This window comes from Cydia fagiglandana, chromosome 25 (assembly GCF_963556715.1).
Source record: "Cydia fagiglandana chromosome 25, ilCydFagi1.1, whole genome shotgun sequence".
Lineage (NCBI taxonomy): Eukaryota > Metazoa > Arthropoda > Insecta > Lepidoptera > Tortricidae > Cydia > Cydia fagiglandana.
Window position 1 is genome coordinate 3,661,699 of NC_085956.1, and position 26,396 is coordinate 3,688,094.

At 35.2% G+C, this 26,396-nt stretch overlaps 2 protein-coding genes across 2 annotated transcripts in view; one reads left to right on the top strand and one right to left on the bottom strand.

Annotated features, from left to right (window-relative positions):
* LOC134676799 (uncharacterized) overlaps positions 1 to 26,396 on the top strand; it is a 344,277-nt gene that overhangs the window by 221,491 nt on the left and 96,390 nt on the right. The gene's annotated exons all lie outside the window — the stretch shown is intronic.
* On the bottom strand, positions 14,049 to 15,259 carry LOC134676802 (uncharacterized). The gene is made up of 2 exons (XM_063535183.1): positions 15,146 to 15,259; positions 14,049 to 14,576 (listed from the first exon to the last, which is right to left on the bottom strand). Exons 1-2 carry the CDS (start codon positions 15,185 to 15,187, stop codon positions 14,049 to 14,051), a joined length of 570 nt encoding a protein of 189 aa, XP_063391253.1. The 5' UTR covers positions 15,188 to 15,259.

Here is a 26,396-nt window from a genome sequence, read left to right on the forward strand (position 1 = left end):
CTGGAATTTCCACATGAAGGTGTCTAGATTCTTAGTTCTAATGGTAATAACTACAAAGTGTAATCTAGACAGCTTCATGTGGAAATTCCAGAAAATTTTCATCTTTACTTAGGCAGATATGTATTTTCAGCCAGTTTGGGCTAGTAGTTTTCTTTGAAAGTTTATGAAACTTACCTCGTTTATAACTGGTAAGAAGGCGGTTCTAATTGTAGTAAATACAAAGTGTAATCTAGACAGCTTCATGTGGAAATTCCAGAAAATTGTCATTTTTACTTAGGCAGATATGTATTTTCAGTCAGTTTGGGCTAGTAGTTTTCTTTGAAAGTTTATGAAACTTACCTCGTTTATAACTGGTAAGAAGGCGGTTCTAATTGTACTAAATACAAAGTGTAATCTAGACAGCTTCATGTGGAAATTCCAGAAAATTGTCATTTTTACTTAGGCAGATATGTATTTTCAGTCAGTTTGGGCTAGTAGTTTTCTTTTAAAGTTTATGAAACTTACTTCGTTTATAACTAGTAACAAGGCCGTTCTAATGGTTCTAACCACAAAGTGTAATCTAGACAGCTTCATGTGGAAATTCCAGTAAATTGTCATTTTTACTTAGGCAGATATGTATTTTCAGTCAGTTTGGGCTAGTAGTTTTCTTTGAAAGTTTATGAAACTAACCTCGTTTATAACTGGTAACAAGGCGGTTCTAATGGTACTAACTACAAAGTGTAATCTAGACAGCTTCATGTGGAAATTCCAGAAAATTGACATTTTTACTTAGGCAGATATGTATTTTCAGTCAGTTTGGACTAGTAGTTTTCTTTGAAATTTTATGAAACTTACTTCGTTTTTAACTGGTAACAAGGCGGTTCTAATGGTAATAACTACAAAGTGTAATCTAGACACCTTCATGTGGAAATTCCAGAAAATTGTCATTTTTACTTAGGCAGATATGTATTTTCAGTCAGTTTGGGCTAGTAGTTTTCTTTGAAATTTTATGAAACTTACTTCGTTTTTAACTCGTAACAAGGCGGTTCTAATGGTAATAACTACAAAGTGTAATCTAGACAGCTTCATGTGGAAATTCCAGAAAATTGTCATCTTTACTTAGGCAGATATGTATTTTCAGCCAGTTTGGGCTAGTAGTTTTCTTTGAAAGTTTATGAAACTTACCTCGTTTATAACTGGTAAGAAGGCGGTTCTAATTGTACTAAATACAAAGTGTAATCTAGACAGCTTCATGTGGAAATTCCAGAAAATTGTCATTTTTACTTAGGCAGATATGTATTTTCAGTCAGTTTGGGCTAGTAGTTTTCTTTGAAAGTTTATGAAACTTACCTCGTTTATAACTGGTAAGAAGGCGGTTCTAATTGTACTAAACACAAAGTGTAATCTAGACACCTTCATGTGGAAATTCCAGAAAATTGTCATCTTTACTTAGGCAGATATGTATTTTCAGCCAGTTTGGGCTAGTAGTTTTCTTTGAAAGTTTATGAAACTTACCTCGTTTATAACTGGTAAGAAGGCGGTTCTAATTGTTCTAAATACAAAGTGTAATCTAGACAGCTTCATGTGAAAATTCCAGAAAATTGTCATTTTTACTTAGGCAGATATGTATTTTCAGTCAGTTTGGGCTAGTAGTTTTCTTTGAAAGTTTATGAAACTTACCTCGTTTATAACTGGTAACAAGGCGGTTCTAATTGTTCTAAATACAAAGTGTAATCTAGACAGCTTCATGTGGAAATTCCAGAAAATTGTCATTTTTACTTAGGCAGATATGTATTTTCAGTCAGTTTGGGCTAGTAGTTTTCTTTGAAAGTTTATGAAACTTATCTCGTTTATAACTGGTAAGAAGGCGGTTCTAATGGTAACAACCACAAAGTGTAATCTAGACAGCTTCATGTGGAAATTCCAGAAAATTGACATTTTTACTTAGGCAGATATGTATTTTCAGTCAGTTTGGACTAGTAGTTTTCTTTGAAATTTTATGAAACTTACTTCGTTTTTAACTGGTAACAAGGCGGTTCTAATGGTAATAACTACAAAGTGTAATCTAGACAGCTTCATGTGGAAATTCCAGAAAATTGTCATCTTTACTTTGGCAGATATGTATTTTCAGCCAGTTTGGGCTAGTAGTTTTCTTTGAAAGTTTATGAAACTAACCTCGTTTATAACTGGTAACAAGGCGGTTCTAATGGTTCTAACTACAAAGTGTAATCTAGACAGCTTCATGTGGAAATTCCAGAAAATTTACATTTTTACTTAGGCAGATATGTATTTTCAGTCAGTTTGGACTAGTAGTTTTCTTTGAAATTTTATGAAACTTACTTCGTTTTTAACTGGTAACAAGGCGGTTCTAATGGTAATAACTACAAAGTGTAATCTAGACACCTTCATGTGGAAATTCCAGAAAATTGACATTTTTACTTAGGCAGATATGTATTTTCAGTCAGTTTGGGCTAGTAGTTTTCTTTGAAAGTTTATGAAACTTACCTCGTTTATAACTGGTAAGAAGGCGGTTCTAATTGTACTAAATACAAAGTGTAATCTAGACAGCTTCATGTGGAAATTCCAGAATATTGCCATTTTTACTTAGGCAGATATGTATTTTCAGCCAGTTTGGGCTAGTAGTTTTCTTTGAAAGTTTATGAAACTTACCTCGTTTATAACTGGTAAGAAGACGGTTCTAATTGTACTAAATACAAAGTGTAATCTAGACAGCTTCATGTGGAAATTCAAGAAAATTGTCATTTTTACTTAGGCAGATATGTATTTTCAGTCAGTTTGGGCTAGTAGTTTTCTTTGAAAGTTTATGAAACTTACTTAGTTTATAACTAGTAACAAGGCGGTTCTAATGGTACTAATCACAAAGTGTAATCTAGACACCTTCATGTGGAAATTCCAGAAAATTGTCATTTTTAGTTAGGCAGATATGTATTTTCAGTCAGTTTGGGCTAGTAGTTTTCTTTGAAAGTTTATGAAACTTACCTCGTTTATAACTGGTAAGAAGGCGGTTCTAATTGTACTAAACACAAAGTGTAATCTAGACACCTTCATGTGGAAATTCCAGAAAATTATCATTTTTACTTAGGCAGACATGTATTTTCAGTCAGTTTGGGCTAGTAGTTTTCTTTGAAAGTTTATGAAACTTACTTCGTTTATAACTCGTAATAAGGCGGTTTCAATGGTGATAACTACAAAGTGTAATCTAGACAGCTTCATGTGGAAATTCCAGAAAATTTTCATCTTTACTTAGGCAGATATGTATTTTCAGTCAGTTTGGGCTAGTAGTTTTCTTTGAAAGTTTATGAAACTTACCTCATTTATAACTGGTAAGAAGGCGGTTCTAATTGTACTAAACACAAAGTGTAATCTAGACACCTTCATGTGGAAATTCCAGAAAATTGTCATTTTTACTAAGGCAGATATGTATTTTCAGTCAGTTTGGGCTAGTAGTTTTCTTTGAAAGTTTATGAAACTTACTTCGTTTATAACTGGTTACAAGGCGGTTCTAATGGTACTAACCACAAAGTGTAATCTAGACACCTTCATGTGGAAATTCCAGAAAATTGACATTTTTACTTAGGCAGATATGTAATTTCAGTCAGTTTGGGCTAGTAGTTTTCTTTGAAAGTTTATGAAACTTACCTCGTTTATAACTGGTAACAAGGCGGTTCTAATTGTACTAAACACAAAGTGTAATCTAGACACCTTCATGTGGAAATTCCAGAAAATTATCATTTTTACTTAGGCAGACATGTATTTTCAGTCAGTTTGGGCTAGTAGTTTTCTTTGAAAGTTTATGAAACTTACTTCGTTTATAACTGGTAACAAGGCGGTTCTAATGGTAATAACTACAAAGTGTAATCTAGACAGCTTCATGTGGAAATTCCAGAAAATTGTCATTTTTACTTAGGCAGATATGTATTTTCAGTCAGTTTGGGCTAGTAGTTTTCTTTGAAAGTTTATGAAACTTACTTCGTTTATAACTAGTAACAAGGCGGTTCTAATGGTACCAACCACAAAGTGTAATCTAGACACCTTCATGTGGAAATTCCAGTAAATTGTCATTTTTACTTAGGCAGATATGTATTTTCAGTCAGTTTGGGCTAGTAGTTTTCTTTGAAAGTTTATGAAACTAACCTCGTTTATAACTGGTAACAAGGCGGTTCTAATGGTTCTAACTACAAAGTGTAATCTAGACAGCTTCATGTGGAAATTCCAGAAAATTATCATTTTTACTTAGGCAGATATGTATTTTCAGTCAGTTTGGGCTAGTAGTTTTCTTTGAAAGTTTATGAAACTTACCTCGTTTATAACTAGTAACAAGGCGGTTCTAATGGTAATAACTACAAAGTGTAATCTAGACACCTTCATGTCGAAATTCCCGAAAATTGACATTTTTACTTAGGCAGATATGTATTTTCAGTCAGTTTGGGCTAGTAGTTTTCTTTCAAAGTTTATGAAACTTACCTCGTTTATAACTGGTAAGAAGGTGGTTCTAATTGTACTAAACACAAAGTGTAATCTAGACACCTTCATGTGGAAATTCCAGAAAATTGACATTTTTACTTAGGCAGATATGTATTTTCAGTCAGTTTGGGCTAGTAGTTTTCTTTGAAAGTTTATGAAACTTACCTCGTTTATAACTGGTAAGAAGGCGGTTCTAATTGTACTAAACACAAAGTGTAATCTAGACAACTTCATGTGGAAATTCCAGAAAATTATCATTTTTACTTAGGCAGACATGTATTTTCAGTCAGTTTGGGCTAGTAGTTTTCTTTGAAAGTTTATGAAACTTACTTCGTTTATAACTGGTAACAAGGCGGTTCTAATGGTTCTAACTACAAAGTGTAATCTAGACAGCTTCATGTGGAAATTCCAGAAAATTATCATTTTTACTTAGGCAGATATGTATTTTCAGTCAGTTTGGGCTAGTAGTTTTCTTTGAAAGTTTATGAAACTTACCTCGTTTATAACTAGTAACAAGGCGGTTCTAATGGTAATAACTACAAAGTGTAATCTAGACACCTTCATGTCGAAATTCCCGAAAATTGACATTTTTACTTAGGCAGATATGTATTTTCAGTCAGTTTGGGCTAGTAGTTTTCTTTCAAAGTTTATGAAACTTACCTCGTTTATAACTGGTAAGAAGGTGGTTCTAATTGTACTAAACACAAAGTGTAATCTAGACACCTTCATGTGGAAATTCCAGAAAATTGACATTTTTACTTAGGCAGATATGTATTTTCAGTCAGTTTGGGCTAGTAGTTTTCTTTGAAAGTTTATGAAACTTACCTCGTTTATAACTGGTAAGAAGGCGGTTCTAATTGTACTAAACACAAAGTGTAATCTAGACAACTTCATGTGGAAATTCCAGAAAATTATCATTTTTACTTAGGCAGACATGTATTTTCAGTCAGTTTGGGCTAGTAGTTTTCTTTGAAAGTTTATGAAACTTACCTCGTTTATAACTGGTAACAAGGCGGTTCTAATTGTACTAAACACAAAGTGTAATCTAGACACCTTCATGTGGAAATTCCAGAAAATTATCATTTTTACTTAGGCAGACATGTATTTTCAGTCAGTTTGGGCTAGTAGTTTTCTTTGAAAGTTTATGAAACTTACTTCGTTTATAACTGGTAACAAGGCGGTTCTAATGGTAATAACTACAAAGTGTAATCTAGACAGCTTCATGTGGAAATTCCAGAAAATTGTCATTTTTACTTAGGCAGATATGTATTTTCAGTCAGTTTGGGCTAGTAGTTTTCTTTGAAAGTTTATGAAACTTACTTCGTTTATAACTAGTAACAAGGCGGTTCTAATGGTACCAACCACAAAGTGTAATCTAGACACCTTCATGTGGAAATTCCAGTAAATTGTCATTTTTACTTAGGCAGATATGTATTTTCAGTCAGTTTGGGCTAGTAGTTTTCTTTGAAAGTTTATGAAACTAACCTCGTTTATAACTGGTAACAAGGCGGTTCTAATGGTTCTAACTACAAAGTGTAATCTAGACAGCTTCATGTGGAAATTCCAGAAAATTTACATTTTTACTTAGGCAGATATGTATTTTCAGTCAGTTTGGACTAGTAGTTTTCTTTGAAATTTTATGAAACTTACTTCGTTTTTAACTGGTAACAAGGCGGTTCTAATGGTAATAACTACAAAGTGTAATCTAGACACCTTCATGTGGAAATTCCAGAAAATTGACATTTTTACTTAGGCAGATATGTATTTTCAGTCAGTTTGGGCTAGTAGTTTTCTTTGAAAGTTTATGAAACTTACCTCGTTTATAACTGGTAAGAAGGCGGTTCTAATTGTACTAAACACAAAGTGTAATCTAGACACCTTCATGTGGAAATTCCAGAAAATTGTCATTTTTACTTAGGCAGATATGTATTTTCAGTCAGTTTGGGCTAGTAGTTTTCTTTGAAATTTTATGAAACTTACCTCGTTTATAACTGGTAAGAAGGCGGTTCTAATTGTACTAAATACAAAGTGTAATCTAGACAGCTTCATGTGGAAATTCCAGAAAATTGTCATTTTTACTTAGGCAGATATGTATTTTCAGTCAGTTTGGGCTAGTAGTTTTCTTTGAAAGTTTATGAAACTTACCTCGTTTATAACTGGTAAGAAGGCGGTTCTAATTGTACTAAATACAAAGTGTAATCTAGACAGCTTCATGTGGAAATTCCAGAAAATTGTCATTTTTACTTAGGCAGATATGTATTTTCAGTCAGTTTGGGCTAGTAGTTTTCTTTGAAAGTTTATGAAACTTACTTCGTTTATAACTAGTAACAAGGCCGTTCTAATGGTACTAACCACAAAGTGTAATCTAGACAGCTTCATGTGGAAATTCCAGTAAATTGTCATTTTTACTTAGGCAGATATGTATTTTCAGTCAGTTTGGGCTAGTAGTTTTCTTTGAAAGTTTATGAAACTAACCTCGTTTATAACTGGTAACAAGGCGGTTCTAATGGTACTAACTACAAAGTGTAATCTAGACAGCTTCATGTGGAAATTCCAGAAAATTGACATTTTTACTTAGGCAGATATGTATTTTCAGTCAGTTTGGACTAGTAGTTTTCTTTGAAATTTTATGAAACTTACTTCGTTTTTAACTGGTAACAAGGCGGTTCTAATGGTAATAACTACAAAGTGTAATCTAGACACCTTCATGTGGAAATTCCAGAAAATTGACATCTTTACTTAGGCAGATATGTATTTTCAGTCAGTTTGGGCTAGTAGTTTTCTTTGATAGTTTATGAAACTTACTTCGTTTATAACAGGTAACAAGGCGGTTCTAATGGTAATAACTGCAAAGTGTAATCTAGACAGCTTCATGTGGAAATTCCAGAAAATTGTCATCTTTACTTAGGCAGATATGTATTTTCAGCCAGTTTGGGCTAGTAGTTTTCTTTGAAAGTTTATGAAACTTACCTCGTTTATAACTGGTAAGAAGGCGGTTCTAATTGTACTAAATACAAAGTGTAATCTAGACAGCTTCATGTGGAAATTCCAGAAAATTGTCATTTTTACTTAGGCAGATATGTATTTTCAGTCAGTTTGGGCTAGTAGTTTTCTTTGAAAGTTTATGAAACTTACCTCGTTTATAACTGGTAAGAAGGCGGTTCTAATTGTACTAAACACAAAGTGTAATCTAGACACCTTCATGTGGAAATTCCAGAAAATTATCATTTTTACTTAGGCAGACATGTATTTTCAGTCAGTTTGGGCTAGTAGTTTTCTTTGAAAGTTTATGAAACTTACCTCGTTTATAACTGGTAAGAAGGCGGTTCTAATTGTACTAAACACAAAGTGTAATCTAGACACCTTCATGTGGAAATTCCAGAAAATTGACATTTTTACTTAGGCAGATATGTATTTTCAGTCAGTTTGGGCTAGTAGTTTTCTTTGAAAGTTTATGAAACTTACTTCGTTTATAACTGGTTACAAGGCGGTTCTAATGGTACTAACCACAAAGTGTAATCTAGACACCTTCATGTGGAAATTCCAGAAAATTGACATTTTTACTTAGGCAGATATGTATTTTCAGTCAGTTTGGGCTAGTAGTTTTCTTTGAAAGTTTATGAAACTTACCTCGTTTATAACTGGTAACAAGGCGGTTCTAATGGTAATAACTACAAAGTGTAATCTAGACAGCTTCATGTGGAAATTCCAGAAAATTGACATCTTTACTTAGGCAGATATGTATTTTCAGCCAGTTTGGGTTAGTAGTTTTCTTTGAAAGTTTATGAAACTTACCTCGTTTATAACTGGTAAGAAGGCGGTTCTAATTGTACTAAATACAAAGTGTAATCTAGACAGCTTCATGTGGAAATTCCAGAAAATTTTCATTTTTACTTAGGCAGATATGTATTTTCAGTCAGTTTGGGCTAGTAGTTTTCTTTGAAAGTTTATGAAACTAACCTCGTTTATAACTGGTAACAAGGCGGCTACAAAGTGTAATCTAGACAGCTTCATGTGGAAATTCCAGAAAATTGACATTTTTACTTAGGCAGATATGTATTTTCAGTCAGTTTGGACTAGTAGTTTTCTTTGAAATTTTATGAAACTTACTTCGTTTTTAACTGGTAACAAGGCGGTTCTAATTGTACTAAATACAAAGTGTAATCTAGACACCTTCATGTGGAAATTCCAGAAAATTATCATTTTTACTTAGGCAGACATGTATTTTCAGTCAGTTTGGGCTAGTAGTTTTCTTTGATAGTTTATGAAACTTACTTCGTTTATAACTGGTAACAAGGCGGTTCTAATGGTAATAACTGCAAAGTGTAATCTAGACAGCTTCATGTGGAAATTCCAGAAAATTGTCATCTTTACTTAGGCAGATATGTATTTTCAGCCAGTTTGGGCTAGTAGTTTTCTTTGAAAGTTTATGAAACTTACCTCGTTTATAACTGGTAAGAAGGCGGTTCTAATTGTACTAAATACAAAGTGTAATCTAGACAGCTTCATGTGGAAATTCCAGAAAATTGTCATTTTTACTTAGGCAGATATGTATTTTCATTCAGTTTGGGCTAGTAGTTTTCTTTGAAAGTTTATGAAACTTACTTCGTTTATAACTTGTAACAAGGCGGTTCTAATGGTACTAACCACAAAGTGTAATCTAGACACCTTCATGTGGAAATTCCAGTAAATTGTAATTTTTACTTAGGCAGATATGTATTTTCAGTCAGTTTGGGCTAGTAGTTTTCTTTGAAAGTTTATGAAACTTACCTCGTTTATAACTGGTAACAAGGCGGTTCTAATGGTTCCAAACACAATGTGTAATCTAGACAGCTTCATGTGGAAATTGGTTCGTATTTGTAAGGATGTAATTTTGTGAAGTTAGCTGCCTATGTTATTGTTGCAATATTTTCACATTTTATCTCACACATTTGGCTAGGACATCAGAAAAGTCATTATTTGCTTATTGAAGTTTATCCTTGACCTTGAAATGGTATATTTTACTGTTTTGTATAATTCATAAATCTCGACTTCTTTATTTGGCCGGGTTATCTTAGGCAGCTTACTTTAGGCTGCTAACTTCACACTCGTCAGGCGGATTCCGGCCCTGGTCAGAGGCCAAGATCCTTTGTGGGTTACTGAGGCAGTGACGTAATGGTATTTTGCAGATGCTGTTGCTGCTGAACCAGGTGGCGTGTACCGACGAAGAAGAAACCTCTGACTACGGGGCTTTAGCTGACTTCTTCGCAACTTTCCTTGGCTAATTTCTTGTATGGATATGTTGACTTTTCAGCCACCATAAAGTAAAAAGTAAAAATGAGCTGCTTAGGTATATTCCAAAACTTATTTGATCACAAAAAAATTAAAATTAAGTTGATGTTATCAGTGAATAGAAAATTAAAAATAGCTGCTATATAAAATGCTTCGTCACTGCATAAATATTTTGGTCCATAGTAAGTACTAATAAAATTCTTATGTATTACGCATTATGATTCGTAATATATTATTCAGAGTCCACTGTGACCCAAAGGCCTCCCCCCTCTTCCTCCACTAGTCTCTATTTAGTGCAATATCCGGCCAGCCTCTCAAGAAGGAGTCCAAGTTATCCCGCCATCGCCGACGAGGTCTGCCGGCTCCCCGGTTAGACTCGTGGGGCTCCCACTCTGTGGTTAACTTGGCCCACAAGTCATACGGCATTCAGCAGACATGACCAGCCCAGACCCATTTTTTTAATGATACGTAATACATAAGAATTGTATAATCACTTACTCTCTTCTTTGTCGTCACACTCTTGTCAGAGTGGTTGTCATATCAGGGCTGGTGGCAAGCTTCACAATCCGTCGCCATTCCTCCCGTACTGTACCCCTTCTTGTACATTCATGGAGTGGTTCATTGAATGTACTTTTGACTAGTTCTGACCAACGCATTGGTGACCTACCGCGCCTTGTGCCTTCGACTTTTCCCTGCACTACAAGTCGTTCCACAGATGTATCATCTCGACGCATAATATGTCCAAAGAAAGTGAGAATACGACACTGGACGATGGAAGAAAGACGCTGTTACATAATTACCTACCAAGTTCCTGGAGAATTCAGAGGTTGGTTCGGAACTGTGTCCAGGTTATGCCAAGAATTTTTCTCCAGCTCCACATTTCTAGAGCGTCGAGATTATTGAAAAAGCCAGGGAGGACAACAAACTGACCTATAAGTACTTACTATGGCACAATAATATTAATGCAGTCACGAAGCATTATGTGTTGCTATTTTTAATTTTAATAAATAATCATAATACATAACTTACGTAAAATCATAATTTTACGTAACTTATGTGTTATGATTTTTTATAGCGGGATCATATGCAAAATTAATTTAGTCAACAAGGATTTCTCGTGCATAAAGTGATTTGTCACTTCAGCTAATCCCTAGTCTGTTTGGCCGCCATTTTGCCCAAGGAGAAAACGTACACTTTTTCAAAGGTTTTGAATATAAGCTCCTCGAATATAGAATTGAGTTCGCACACGCACACACATACACACGCACACGAACACACATACACACACACGCACACATATTTTTTCGGACTTCGTTTAAAATTATTTCATTTTAACCGATCTACATAAAATGTCAAATAAACTTTTCTCTTCTCTGAAATAAAATTTTATTTTACATTTTTACCCCTTCTTCCCCCACTTGGCAGCTAACTAAGGTGGTGCACACAAAAATCGAGAAGCATTTTATTCACGTATTCCCGATTTTCCTGAGGCTGAAAGAAGCTAAAAACTAAAAATAATAAATGAGTTTATATCAATTGCCTTGGCCCAGCAGTAGCAAGCAGCAAATAGGCTATAAAAAAATTGTGCCACAAAACATTACAATATGTATACGTTCGGGTCAAATCTTGCAAGCTATATTAGACCCACTTACCATTATGATTGAGCTGTAACTTCACTACCGACAGACTTCCAGAAAATGAACTTTTTAAGGTTCCGTACCTCAAAAGGAAAAAATACGGAACCCTTATAGGATCACTCGTGCGTCTGTCTGTCTATCCGTCTGTCACAGCCTATTTTCTCCGAAACTAATAGACCAATTAAGTTGAAATTTGGTACACATATGTAAGATTGTGACCCAAAGAAGGACATGTAACATAAACAAATGAATTTTAAACATAGGGGCCACTTTTGGGGGGTAAATGAGAAAATTAAAAAATAAGGTTTTTTAAACTATATCGTGTTACATATCAAATGAAAGAGCTCATTATAAGAATCTCAAATATATTTTTTTTTATAATTTTAAAATAAACAGTTTAGAAGTAATTCAAGTAAATAGGCAAAAAATGACCTTTATCTCCGAAACTACTGGGTTTAAATTTTTGAAAAAATACATAAAATAGGTCTTTACCCATAGATAACAGGAAATCCTATTAGAAATATGCAGTCAAGCGTGAGTCGGACTAATTACTTAGTTTTTGATCCAACCCCTACGGGTTTTTAAAGGCAATTCACTCGCGTTTCACATATAAAAAGCTATGGAATATGGATCGCTTCAACGTCGCAAGTGATGAAAACAAACAAAGGACCGGGGTCGTGGGGTCCAAAGCGCACATATTCTTTTCAAAGAACTGTGCAAAAAGCTGGTCGATACCACCGGTGACCAGAGAGCTGGCAGCTTTCTTTCGCAGCGCATCAGTATTGCGATTCAGCGAGGGATGCTGCCAGCATGCCGCGGGGGCCTTTTTAGGGTTCCGTACCCAAAGGGTAAAACGGGACCCTATTGCTAAGACTTCGCTGTCCGTCCGTCCGTCCGTCCGTCTGTCACCAGGCTGTATCTTACGAACCGTGATAGCTAACAATAAATACTAAAAACAGAATAAAATAAAGATTTGAATGGGGCTCCCATACAACAAACGTGATTTTTGACCAAAGTTAAGCAACGTCGGGAGTGGTTAGTACTTGGATGGGTGACCGTTTTTTTTTTTGCTTTTTCTTTTCGTTTTTTTTTGCATTATGGTACGGAACCCTTCGTGCGCGAGTCCGACTCGCACTTGCCCGGTTTTTTTGGACTTATTTTAATTTAGATTAGTTTAGTTTTTAATTTTAGATAGAAATGTAGTTTACAATTTTGTTTAATTTATTGTGTTATAATAAAACTATTAGTTTATCAACAAAAAAAAAGAAAGGACTAAAATACTAAACTCATATTACTAATTACTTACGTAGCTCCTGGTAGAAAACTGTTTTATAATCAACTTATTAGGCAACTATTTCTTTTTCACATTAACTAATGAATTACAAACTAATATTGTTTCGATCTTAATTGCAAAAACCGGGCAAGTGCGAGTCGGACTCGCGCACGAAGGGTTCCGTACCATAATGCAAAAAAAAAACGAAAAGAACAGCAAAAAAAAAAACGGTCACCCATCCAAGTACTGACCACTCCCGACGTTGCTTAACTTTGGTCAAAAATCACGTTTGTTGTATGGGAGCCCCATTTAAATCTTTATTTTATTCTGTTTTTACTATTTGTTGTTATAGCGGCAACAGAAATAAGTACATCATCATCTGTGAAAATCTTGTATCTTGTTTAATGAATGCGCGAATAGTAGCGTGACTACTTGTAAAATAAGTTTTTGGCAAAAATTTCTTTTTTGGTACAAGCTTTTATCGCTGACTGTACTTTTCTTACGACAAACAACTAATACTCATCGAGACAATTCTAAAAACCCTTAACACAATTAGGTTGCGTTGTTTCATCACAGAGTTCCTATGGCCACCTCCTGTCTCCATCATCAGATCAGTTCGACAGTACCATATTATTATATTGTCATCAGAACTACATACAGCTGCCAATTTTCATGACGCTACGATCCTTGGAAGATGGTTAAATTAGTTACCTTAGATTCCATTACATAATTACATACAGCCCATACAGGTCGACCTAATAAAAGCTTGTTAAAAACAAATCGAAATATTTTTATAAGAAAGTCATTTAATATGTTCTTATTTTGTTTTCGTAGCCAATTGTGACAATTTATTTGCTAAAATATATTGACAACTCACACTTAAAGCAACTTTTAATTATATTTAGTGATTACTTAATAGTTGTAATGATACTAGAATTGGATAATATTAAAAAACACTAATGCTCCTGGTCGTCTTCGCGACGGCAGTTTCAGGGGCCCATCTAGTCAGCGGCAAGTCACCACCTGCCTCGATAACATGTTTTAGCATTGTTATTGCAGATGTCCGGACTTCTCTACAATAGCCCAGTCTCATTGTCCATCCAAACTTCAATCCATAGACCGGTATACTATTAACTTTTTCTACAATAGTCCCAATGCCTGCTGCGACCGGTTCATGGGTGTTTATTGTTGCGCCTGTGAACGGATTCCAGCAGGCGTTCTACATGACATTAAAGCTCTCCAAGGGGCCTCTACGTGTTGGATCTATATCCCCACGCAAGCCTATCAAAAGACCGGGATCTGTAGGCCCGTGAATTAAAAAAAAAAACACTAATTTACATGCATTTATTTGAGTTCAATAAATAATAACACTAACATATAGTAGGGTAATTTACCCATTTACCCTAGTTCTCTTCTGCACCCAACTTGTCACACGTATAGTCAACTTCACCCAATCCCTGCGCCGGTACTACCCCGTTCACGGCTACATTGGCATTGAAAGGCAATCTCCCGTTAACTTCCACGTTGCCCCCCACTGATAAGGCTCCTGATGAAAACTCGATCCCATATTCCCTCGGAGGTTTGACAACATTAGCGTACATTGGAGCTTTATTGTAAACAACTTCACTACCAATATTACTTAATCCTATATTGCTAGTAGCCAAACCAATGTTGCCGCTAGCCAACCCAATATTGCCGCTAGCCAAGCCTATATTGTTGCTAGGTAGGTTGTTAGCATAATTGGCGTTGCTAATTAAATATTCTTGTCCCAAATTATTCTGTGCAACAATGTTGGTTAGTTGGCCTGGTTGGCCCATATTGGCTAGAATATTAGCGTTGTTGGCAAAATTGGTTGCTAAAGGTAGGTTGCCGCAGTTTTGATTGTTTAGGAAATTTCGCCCTCCTAGGGTTATTACTTGTGCTGATGTGTACTGAAAAAAAATTTTTTTTTAGTAGGCATTATTTAAATTCAATTGTTACAATTAGTTTTTTTGTTATTAAAACTTAAAAGGAGGAGATACATTTTTGGTCTTAGGGTACCTGAGTCCGTCTAACTGTGTCATATTTTCATAGAAAATTAACGTCTATATGGTGGCGTTTCTACACTCCGTTGCTTGCTAGCTTAGACTATCTTAGACAGATTAGTCGAGATGTCCATAGGCTGGGATATTTTTAAATTTCTTATTAATAAAATCATTACTTAACTAGTAACTTTAAATAGCCCGCTGTAGTCTTAGATGGCTCTATCGGAAAATGTGTTAGTGATTCATTAACTAAAAAATCTAGGTACAGTCAGCAGCAGAAGTTGCTAAGCGGGCGAGGTGTTCAAAATTACCTTGACACGCTCTTATTATCTTCACAAAAAAGTCGCGTCAAGATCATTTTGAACACCTCGCCCGCTTAGCAACTTCTGATGCTAACTGTACATAATTAAGACAAAAATAAACATGGTCAAAGTATTTTAAAATTATTACTAAAAAGCAGTATTAATGCACCTTACCTGTATTAAAACAATTTGGAAAAAGTAAAGCAAATAATTCATTTTCCTTAAAAAATAAATTAATTTATAAATAATTCAGATTATTAATACTTCTGTTTTAGATTTAGATCTAATAATATCTTATCCAGGATCGTCCACTTATATATTACACGATAATCAAAATTGCATTGCTTCATTGACATTTTCATCATTCATGAGTCAGTGAATACGTGACTGAGATTTGCAGAGTTATCATTAAAGATTTCTGTTATGTAATGTCTATTAATTAATAGTATTTACGTCACACTTGCTCGTAAATAAGTTTATTGTTTGACGCTGTATACATTAAAATAAATAACATTAATAATATGGCTTATATACTGTGGCTAAAAAATAAGTGCATTCCTGTTGCCATCCGGGAGGTTTTCGGATTATACTGAGCAACGTTTACTATGGGACCAGCCACGAAATCGTGAATTAAAATTTACCCTCCCATTGAAAATGGACCAGCCAAAATATATGAAACAGCCAAATTCTTTTTCGCGATTTCGTGGCTGGTCCCGTAGTAAAAGTTGCTGAGTATAATCCCAAAACCTCCCATAGCGGGAATGCAGTTATTTTTTAGCCACCCTGTATACGTTAGCAGTAGCTGGACATATATACTGGACTCATAGGCCTCTTCAGCCTCTTCTCATGTGCGAGAGGGCTTGAGCTTATAACCCTCACGCTGGCCCAATGCGGGTTTGGGACTTCACATACACCTTTTGAGTTTCCTGGAATTTTCATTGTGCTTCACTTTTTTTTTGCACACGCGGTTCATAGTCAGAGGGAGGGAGGGGGGCTAAAAAAAGGTAAAGGGAAATTAAACAGTGAAACAATACATAGGTAAGGGGTCATCCATTAACTACATCACACGTTTAGGGGGAGGGAGGGAATCAAGAAAATGTGACATATTGTGACATGACATGGGGGAGGGGAGACACAAACTTTGTGACGTCACTTTAACTTCATCAGTAACCGAATTTTTTTTTAATTATTTTATTCGCTGTACATTTAAATAACAAGTTTTTAAAACGATAATCGTTTTTATTCTTTGAATTTTCTTTCCTAAGCAGTTTTGGGTTATAAAATTACTAATATTTATATCGTCAAAAATATTTTGATAAAATATTAATAATACTTAGGTACCTACTTACTTAATTCGATTTGGCGATTTCGTAGAAAAAATGTGACGTCACACTAGGGGGGAGGGGTTTGCCAAATGTGACCAAATGTGACAAGGAGGGGGGGAGGGGCAAAAACATAGAAATTCGTGTTACGTAATTAATGGATGACCCCTAAGTGGCAAAAATAACATATTTATTAGATTAAATGGTATGATAAATAGGTAATGCGAGGTACCTACATAATTATGAAATATAAAAGTCATCTGGTTACACTGATTTTGTTACTGTTATTTTGAGTTACCTAACTTGCAAATTTATTGCACAGTAAATGCTTTTGTAATTCTGTATGTGTATATAACTATGTAGTAGGTATTTAGTTACATTGATTCTACTTTTTGGCAATTTAATAAAGAATATGATTAATTATGAAAGAATTAGTGTTGCAAAAAAAATGATAAATAAAATAAATAAATAAATATTATAGAACATTTTTACTAAGCAAATTGACTAAGCCCCACGGTAAGCTTAACAAGGCTTGTGTTGTGGGTACTCAGACAACGATATATATAATATACAAATACTTAAATACATAGAAAACACCCATGACTCAGGAACAAATATCTGCATCATAACACAAATAAATGCCCTTACCAGGATTCGAACCCGGGACCATCGGCTTCATAGGCAGGGTCACTACCCACTAAGCCAGGCCGGTCGTCTATAAATACTACTGCATAATCAATTTACAAAAACATGGTGGAAATTAGTGACCCATTTCACTTTCTACTTTTTAAAAGACTATTTTACTCTCAAATCAATCATCGAAGCAGTAAAATAAACACTTTATTCACTACATTTTTGCATAAAAAGTATCTAGAGTGAGATCAGAAAAGTCAAGTCAAGTGCAAGTTTATTTGCACTGCGTGGGCTATCAAAATCGCTGCAGATTTATTATAATGAGCTGGAGAGAGCAATGCTAGAAGTATATGTTAAGGATGGTAGGCTCTATAAGCTCAAGCTATCTTCATACCAAATTTCATCGAAATCGGTGAAGCATTTAAACGTAAAGAGGATTCAGACAGACAGATACCTAACAAGTTATTTTCGCAGTTATAATATTAGTAGGGATCGTATTTAGTTACATTATTTAAAAATAATCCCTGTAATCTGTAGAAATAAGCTGGGAAAAGGAAAAAAAACTAATGGAATAGCACGAATCGCCTCAAGAACATTGCACACACCCTGATCCTGAGCTCGGCATGACTCCACCCAGCTCGATAATGCTATTAAACGGCATGTTACCACAAACTTGGACAGCGCCATCTATGAGCAGGTTATCACCAGGAAAGATCCTTTCTCATTTTATAAATGAGAAAGAAACTTTGTCTGTGTGATAAAAACTTTTTTATATCCTTTCTAGGATCTCAAGCTATCTTCATACCAAATTTCATCTAAATCGGTGCAACATTTAAGCGTAAAGAGGATTCAAACATTTCAGACAGACAGATACCTAACAAGTTATTTTCGCAGTTGTAATATTAGTAGGGACCGTATTTAGTTACATTATTTAAAAATGTGTGGCCTGTAATCTGTAGAAATAAGCTGGAACAAAGGAAAAAACTAATGGAATAAAAAAAAATCAAAGAATTGTAAACCTTTTATTGTAAATTGTAAAAAACGTATAATTTACGCGCAAATGGCGCACGAATCGCCGCAAGAATATTGCACACACCCTGATCCTGAGCTCGGCATGACTCCACCCAGCTCGATAATGCTCTTAAACGGCATGTTACCACAAACTTGGACAGCGCCATCTATGAGCAGGTTATCACCAGCAAAGATTATACCGTAAGGAGGTGCTTGTAACAGTGCTGCTGGGATTAAACAGCTTGGGACACTTTCTGTTATGATCTGTGTAGTTTGCTGAGTCTTTTGAGCTTGACTTTGTCCAATTGAAATAGGTTGGAAGGAGATAGAAGGATTTGAAATAGTTAACTGCTGATTTTGGCAACCGCAGCTTGGTTGACTGAGCTGGATAGATTGGCAACCGCATTGACTAGGTTGGCTGATTTGAAGAGATTGACAACCACATTGGCTTGGTTGGTTAATTTGAAGAGATTGACTTTGGCTTGGTTGGTTAATTTGGAGATATTGACCACTGAATTGACTAGGTTGGTTAATTTGGAGAGATTGACCACTGAATTGACTAGGTTGGTTAATTTGGAGAGATTGACCACTGAATTGACTAGGTTGGTTAATTTGCAGAGATTGACTGTTAAATTGACTAGGTTGGCTGATCTGAGCAGGTTGAGGTTGACCTTGGTTGCCAAGATTAAAGCCGGAAATCGAGAAGGTAGGTTGGCCTATCGCGAAGCTTGTTTTTTGTTGAGGTAGGTTCGGCTGGTTGCTGTTTTGGCAGGATGGTTGACAGGGTTGTTGGCAGGGTGGTTGACATCCGCATTGGTTTTGGTTGGTTTCTATGAGGCCTGGGATGCCGGGTCCATTATTCAGTGCTTTCATCAAGTCATCTATGGATATGCATAACTCCGTTTGGCAGTTGCAGCTTTGGCTTGCAACTCTCTGAAAAAAAAATACAAAATACAATACATATGTAGTGTATAATTGTTTTCCATCGTATTTTCACGGAAACGTACGAACGTGTCATGCTATTCCAGTCAGTCTCGGTACAAAAAGTAATATACCAAAAAAAATACAAAACAATACAAAACATGACAAAATGAACGTTTCCGAGAAAATACGATGGAAAATAAATATGCACTAAATTTGTAGTATAATATTAATACAGCTATTTTGGATAACCGCATCTTTTTTGCATAAAATTCCAAATTCAAACTATTTTATCTCTCGACGCAAAAAGAGAGTTGTTATAAGTTTAACTACACATGTCTTAGGCACCGAAGCTCTTAAACGGGTAAACCGATTTGGATGCGGTTTGTTTTATTTGAAAGCAGATTATCTAGCGCTGGTTCTGATCATCATCATCATCATAACTTAAGAGCTTTGCTCTTGTCTGGTTCTGATATTTTATCAAAATCGTTTCACCCGTTTCATTGCAATAGGGGTTATTGAAATTTTTATCCAACGGCTGTTATACGTGGTGGAGCAGATAATAATTGAATAGGGCATTTAACTGTATTTAAAATAAATTATTTTACGCCATGCATGAAATAAAGCACCAGAAGATTAATAGAGAAACGTAGACAGCAGTTATTTTTAGACACAATTTCTATTTTAAAACCCGTATAAAACTATAAAGAGTAGGTAATTAGAACGTGACGTCACATGCTAGTGTTTCATATAAAATTCATAGTAGCACATCGTTTTGAAAGTTCGAAATAAGAAACTGATTCGACTAGTTAGCAGTTAAATACCCAATTGTAGTAAATTACATTTAACTGAATTTTGTAAAGAGAAAAGCGACTATTTTTAAAGGTTTATAAAAGCCATTTAACTCGATTAAACAATGAAATTTAATGTAAACTGTACAACAATTAAATTATTAATTGGGAAAAATAGAAAATCAAATACCTGAATAATTAAAACACAGAAAAAAACGGCGAAACGCAGGCCTGTCATTTTGATGACACTGAAATGGTTTTAACCATCGCATGTCATATATATGTCATATTATCAAAGTATAAAGCAATAGCATATATTAAACTGTGTCACTGTGGCATTATGCCATCCATGCAATAGCAATTGTGGCATAATGTTGTCGCATTAAGATTTCCTTAGAAACTACGATTGGAAATTCAATTTCATACATTATTGTTGTGAAATAAGGTAAATAATTGAATGAGTTTTTAAATAAATGTAATGAAAAACGTGCTTGGTAAAGATAGTTCTTATCATTATTTCGGAAGTATGAAAGGTTATAGAAATGGTTTAGTAATGGTAGAGACAAATAAACAATATAGACTGGATGAGGACAACTACCGTAAACCGGGGTTACTTTGATTTGCGGGTCGACTTTGATAGCAACTTCTCTCCGCTACTAAAGTCTTTGTTTTAACGAGTTGAACAAAAACTTCGCAGTATTTTTTTCTTTATTGGCAACACTGATAATTGTTTCACCGCGTAGTAAGCGGATGCGAGTGTAATATTATTATTTCGCCTACAAAAAAAATATTAATGGCGGGTACGCTTTTCTTCCTGATTTTATTGGTTGAAAAACTTTGACTCTATTTGTGTCAATGATTGATACATGTAATTTTATACTGTCTTACGTTAATCAGTGTTGATTCGCGAGTTTATACAAAAAAATACCAGAATTCGACAACCTCCACATGCGCACGTAGCCGGGGAATCCAGGGGTCGGGGTGTCTTTGATCACTTATACGTGGTGAAATTGATCAAAATATTAAAGAATAATTTTGGCAGCTTACGATTTTTTTTATGTATTTTTTTCAATAATAATGTAATAAATAGGCATCGTTTGAGTCAGTGGAAGAGTTAGAGGTTATAGAATTATAAATTTGTATCTAGGAGTTGATCTCTGGAACTGCTTATCTGATTATAAATATTCTTTTACCCGTTTCTTCCATACCGTTGTCGTATGGAATTAAGTTTCTGGGTGGAATTTGGCTAAATTTTATCCTGCGGCTTTGCTTTAGGTGTTTTATTATACGTGCGTAAGGCCACCAGCCCACCATGGCATTACTTCTACAATAAATAAATATGCATTGATTTTTTATAGAAATAATGCCATAGACTACAAAAAATAATACCGGGTAACCAGACTACAAAAAATACCAAGAAGAACAACTTAATGATGCATTCGCAAACATTGGCACAAAATCTATTTGTGCCACATCGAAAGCACACAATATTTTGTATAAAACTTTATACAATAAGTATAAAGGTAACATATCAAAAACCCGGGTGCACAGACCAAATTTACTGAAACGGAAAAGCTTGCAATTCAAAAATCTGTTGCTAAGTGGGATGATAAGTTAAATTCCTACGTTATTTATAGTAAATAAGCGCTTAAATTTTCTAATTTGTATCATTTCGTATGATATCAAAGTAACCCCACACCTTAAAAATATAAATAACTTAAAAAGTACTTAACCGATTTTTATTTTTTTATTTTTGCGGGCTTTTTAGCGGGTCTACTTTAGATTGCCAGCAAAAAAATAAGTGGTTTCAAAGTAACCCCATTCTCAATATAACTTTGATCGCGTTGTTTTTATTTTTTTCTGAAAAAATTATAAGTCGTAATTTGTTTTTATTTGGCAGGCGGAAAGAAGAGAAAAAACCGATTATTATATTTTTATTTCATATTTTTACGTATATTAGGATCGTCAAAAAAAGGTGCCATACTCTAAAATTGATCAAAGTAACCCCGGTTTACGGTACGTTGCATTTCTCGCCTCGTATACATATCGAATCATCATCATCATCGTATAATGCCTGTAAAACCTAAAATTAATCAGTAGCATGCCAAGTTAACGATATTTTGAAACGTCTGTTAAACGGTAGGTACAGTCAAGGAATTTAAATTCCGACCCATTTCGTACTTTGTCACAGTGACAATCAATATGAAAGCCGCTAGAGACCTCATACGGTTGTCACTGTGACAAAGTACGAAATGGGTCGGAATTTAAATTCCTTACCTAAATACGTTTGCTACTTAAACTTGCATGCAATTTGCGTTTTGCATGCCTGTACGAGTACCTATTTCTGAAACGTAAACACACGTCTGTAGCAATTTTATACGACACGGCACGTGTCTGTTAAATTTTATTGTAAATATTTTACTGTAAATATTTTCGAATCGGATTTATCGGATTTACTAGCAATAAGTAGATGATGTGATGATGTGGCTAAATTATTAAGGGAAAAAATAACGAATTTTAGTGAAAACTTATATTAGTAAAAAAGGAATATTATATTCGTATTAAATATATTAAGAACGGAATTCATTCAACTTGTTTGTTGTACCCATGAACAAGATGCATGTAACTGTGTGTCGAAATATCGGGAGCTCGAAAACATACAAAAGGGGTTCATATCCCGTAACCGTGAATTCAAAACTGTTATTGTCTTTTCGTGTAGTTTTAGATTCTATATTTTCTCAATTGGAGCATCCCATGAAATTGTCTACTGTGATGAATCAAAGTCCTGGGTACAATTAATTACATTTATTCTGCTCCAAGTTCTTACTTCAACACTTTCGACATTCTTAACACGCAGTAAGCCTTCCTACTCAATGTTACCGGTTCAAGCGCCAAAGCGAGAATGCCCCTTCCATCCCATGGTAAGTTACATTTATACTTTTTCATCATTTGAATTGGCGGGTAGGAGAGAAGGGTCATTTTCGCGACTACCAACAGATTAATTAACAAATATTCGGGTAAACACAAATCACATTTCTAATCACTACCCACTGAATGCCATAAGTTTAACATAACTCACATAAAATAATTATAATTTATTCTTGAAATCTTATGAAATATCACACTACCGTTGTCCCGTACAAACGCGAGTTTTATGAAGATTTGCAGGTATAGGAGTTTCTTTTTCTGTATCAATTGGTCAAAAATATGACCAGAAAAATAATCGTCGGCTTTAAACGCCGAAAAAAAAGTTTGTATGGGACAGCCCGTGGAATGCTCCATTTGCGTTCTCCTATAATAGCCAGACGACAAATCAGGAAAATAATATGTAAGATACACTTTATCTAGTTAGGGCATACTGAAAATTCCTGGACTGGCCACTTAGAAAAAATAAGTCTTCTCATATATCAGAATCCTGAAACTTTCCCCATTCTACCATCGGACTTTTAGACGCACGGCCGGTTTCTATCCTTACTTGGTAGATATTCCACCAATTCGCATGAAGCGCTTTGCTTCTACTTTCCTTATGCGCACTGCCAAGGAATGGAATTCCTTGCCGGCGTCTATATTTCCGTGTTCTTATAACCCGGCAACCTTCAAATCAAGAGTGAACAGGCACCTTCTGGGCGAGCTCGCTCCATCGTAGGCCACGTCTACGCCTCGGCTAGTCTGTGGCCATGAGTAAGCCCATTCATAATAATTTAAAAAAAAACTTTCAGTATAGCCCATAGTATAAGTATTTGCGGGAACCATAAATGAAATTAAGATGATGAAAGCAATGTTTCATGGTACCTAATTGACAATATTTATTAGTGACTGGTCTCTGATACCGTTATATTGCCGACATAAATAATTGTTTCCTACTTATGTTTATAAAATCAAACTTTACCTTTTTTGTTTTAATTAGATTGACAGTTCACACGGAATGCGGTAAATGTGTCGGTAGGTAATGCTAATGATAGGTAGGTAATTAACGGTTTTTAGGGTTCCGTGCCTCATAAGGAAAAAAACGGAACCCTTATAGGATCACTCGTGCGTCTGTCTGTCTGTCTGTCTGTCTGTCCGTCTGTCACAGTCTATTTTCTCCGAAACTACTGGACCAATTAAGTTGAAATTTGGTACACATATGTAAACAAATGCATTTTAAACATGGGGGCCACTTTTGGGGGGTAAATAAGAAAATAAAAAAATAAAATTATTCAAACTATATCGTGTTATATATCAAATGAAAGAGCTCAAGGTGAGAATCTCAAACATATTTTTTTATAATTTTAAAATGAACAGTTTAGAAGTAATTCAAGAAAATAGATAAAAAATGACCATTCCCCCCCTTTTATCTCCGAAACTACTGGGTCTAAAATTTTGAAAAAAATACATAAAAGAGGTCTTTACCTATAGATGACAGGAAAACCTATTAGAAATATGTAGTCAAGCGTGGGTCGGACCAATTACTTAGTTTTTGATCCGACCCCTACGGGTTTTTTAAAGGCAATTCACTCGCGTTTCACATATATATAAAAAATATACTGTTAAACATTGAGTAATGTACGGAACCCTTGGAACGCGAGTCCGACTCGCACTTGGCCGGTTTTTTTCCAGAACATAGCAAACCTCTGTTAAATTTTGTTACTTTCTAACAAACTTACACATGGAGTGCGGGGGACGTCGCAATGTATTTGTACCAACACGACATTTGTGACGCACACATACGTAAAATTGATAAAAAGATAACGATGGTCGATGATTTATGCATGATTTCTGTATGAAATATTTTTTTTACACATTCGCTGCGTTACGGGAAGCATTTGGCCGTAATTGACTTTCCGCCGGTGCGGCAGCTATCTGCGCTTGTCTTACCCCCGGTGCGGCGGTGGTTTTTCTATATTCCCGTGTGAATAAGAAGAAGATGACTATGCTCCCGATATTCTTACTTCAAGTATATTCTATTTCAAAAGAAAATTACCTACTCTAAAAGTCCGACCCCTTTTTATAATTGTATGAAGAAGCATAATATTTAGTTTGAACACAGTACAGACACAATAATAAATATTTTATTTTAGTATTTATTTATTTTATACTTTATTGAATAAAAGAAATAACTTAGTTTACAAAAGGCGAACTTATTGCCAGGAGGCATTCTCTACCAGTCATCCTTAGAATATTTTGTCGATTATAAAAGTCGTTATCGATTCCTTAGTATCCCATCACTAGAGTTATATACGGCCTGTGCGGGAAGGGAAGTATATGCCAGTAAAATTAAGGGTTTTGAAAAATGCCTATATCTTTTGGAATTTTATACAGATCCGCGGGCGACGGCAGCTGTATATACACAAGGATATAGTCTATTGATCAGAATGACTTTTAGTTCAAATCGATAACATTCCAGGTCTGCAGGGACCTTTAAAGTCAGGACATGGTACGGGAAAATGTAGGTCGTGCCGCAAATTTGTCTTTTTCAATAAGGGAAGTATATGACTCGTAACGCTCTGGCAGTAAGTTTGGGTTTTGCGCTGCCGCACCGAATGTGTTAATAATTAAGCGCAAACTAATATTCGAATGTAGATAAATGCGGAACAATTTATGTAGTAATAGTTTGTAGTGACTTAATGAAAGGCGATTGAATTTTGTATGAAAATCGAACCACCTTAAAATGTCGAATAGGAGCAAACTATTATCAACTATTTGTTACATTAGGCAGATGTTTAAGAATTATGTTTGGGCTTTTCCCCCTGTTTAGCAGTGGACGTTAAACAGGGTGATTTCTGGGTCGTGATCCAGAACCACTTTTTCTGACTCTGTAAATGATCCACATTATCATATGGTAGTATTTGATTAAAAGATAATTACTTTAATTATTCTTATTTTTCAAGTAAAATTAATGTTATACTAAGTAATTATGGTCGCCCTATGACTTTTGACATACGCTGTATGGAAAGCGACAAGACGTCACATTGAGTAGGGTCACCAAATTGTATGCTAAAAAGTGTTTTTTCCTACTTGTCATCTGGAAAATAATCATCATTATTGGTGATAAACAATAATTAACAACATCATTAGGCTCATCTTTGGATTCTGTATGATGTCTGGCTCTCGTGCTCCACGACCCCGAAATCATCCTGTATACCCGCCCCCAAAAAGTGGTAGTCCCACCTAATTCGGTTTTTAGGGTTCCGTACCCAAAGGGTAAAACGGGACCCTATTACTAAGACTTCGCTGTCCGTCCGTCCGTCCGTCCGTCCGTCTGTCACCAGGCTGTATCTCACGAACCGTGATAGCTAGACAGTTGAAATTTTCACGGATGATGTATTTCTGTTGCCGCTATAACAACAAATACTAAAAACAGAATAAAATAAAGATTTGAATGGGGCTCCCATACAACAAACGTGATTTTTGACCAAAGTTAAGCAACGTCGGGAGGGGTCAGTACTTGGATGGGTGACCGTTTTTTTTGCTTTTTTTTTTTGCATTATGGTATGGAACCCTTCGTGCGCGAGTCCGACTCGCACTTGCCCGGTTTTGAGGTATCGTTAGAGTTAGAATGTAGTTATTAGAACATTTAAGGTGGTGGTACTGGTGCTCGACGCCGTCCCAGTACATGTCATCTTGAAACTTAAGTCATTGTCAATATAGGTGACAGGAGGGTGTCATCTATTGGGCATGTCGAGCACTAGTCCCACCACCTTATTGTCTTAATTGGTATAATAAAATTGCACAATACTTGTACGTAGGTACCTACTTGACTAGGTA

Coding starts and splice junctions, on each gene's coding strand:
- LOC134676802 (XM_063535183.1), bottom strand. CDS start 15,187: ATGAATTATTTGCTTTACTTTTTCCAAATTGTTTTAATACAG. Junction 14,577..15,145: donor TCCAAATTGTTTTAATACAG/GTAAGGTGCATT, acceptor ATTTTTTTTCAG/TACACATCAGCACAAGTAAT.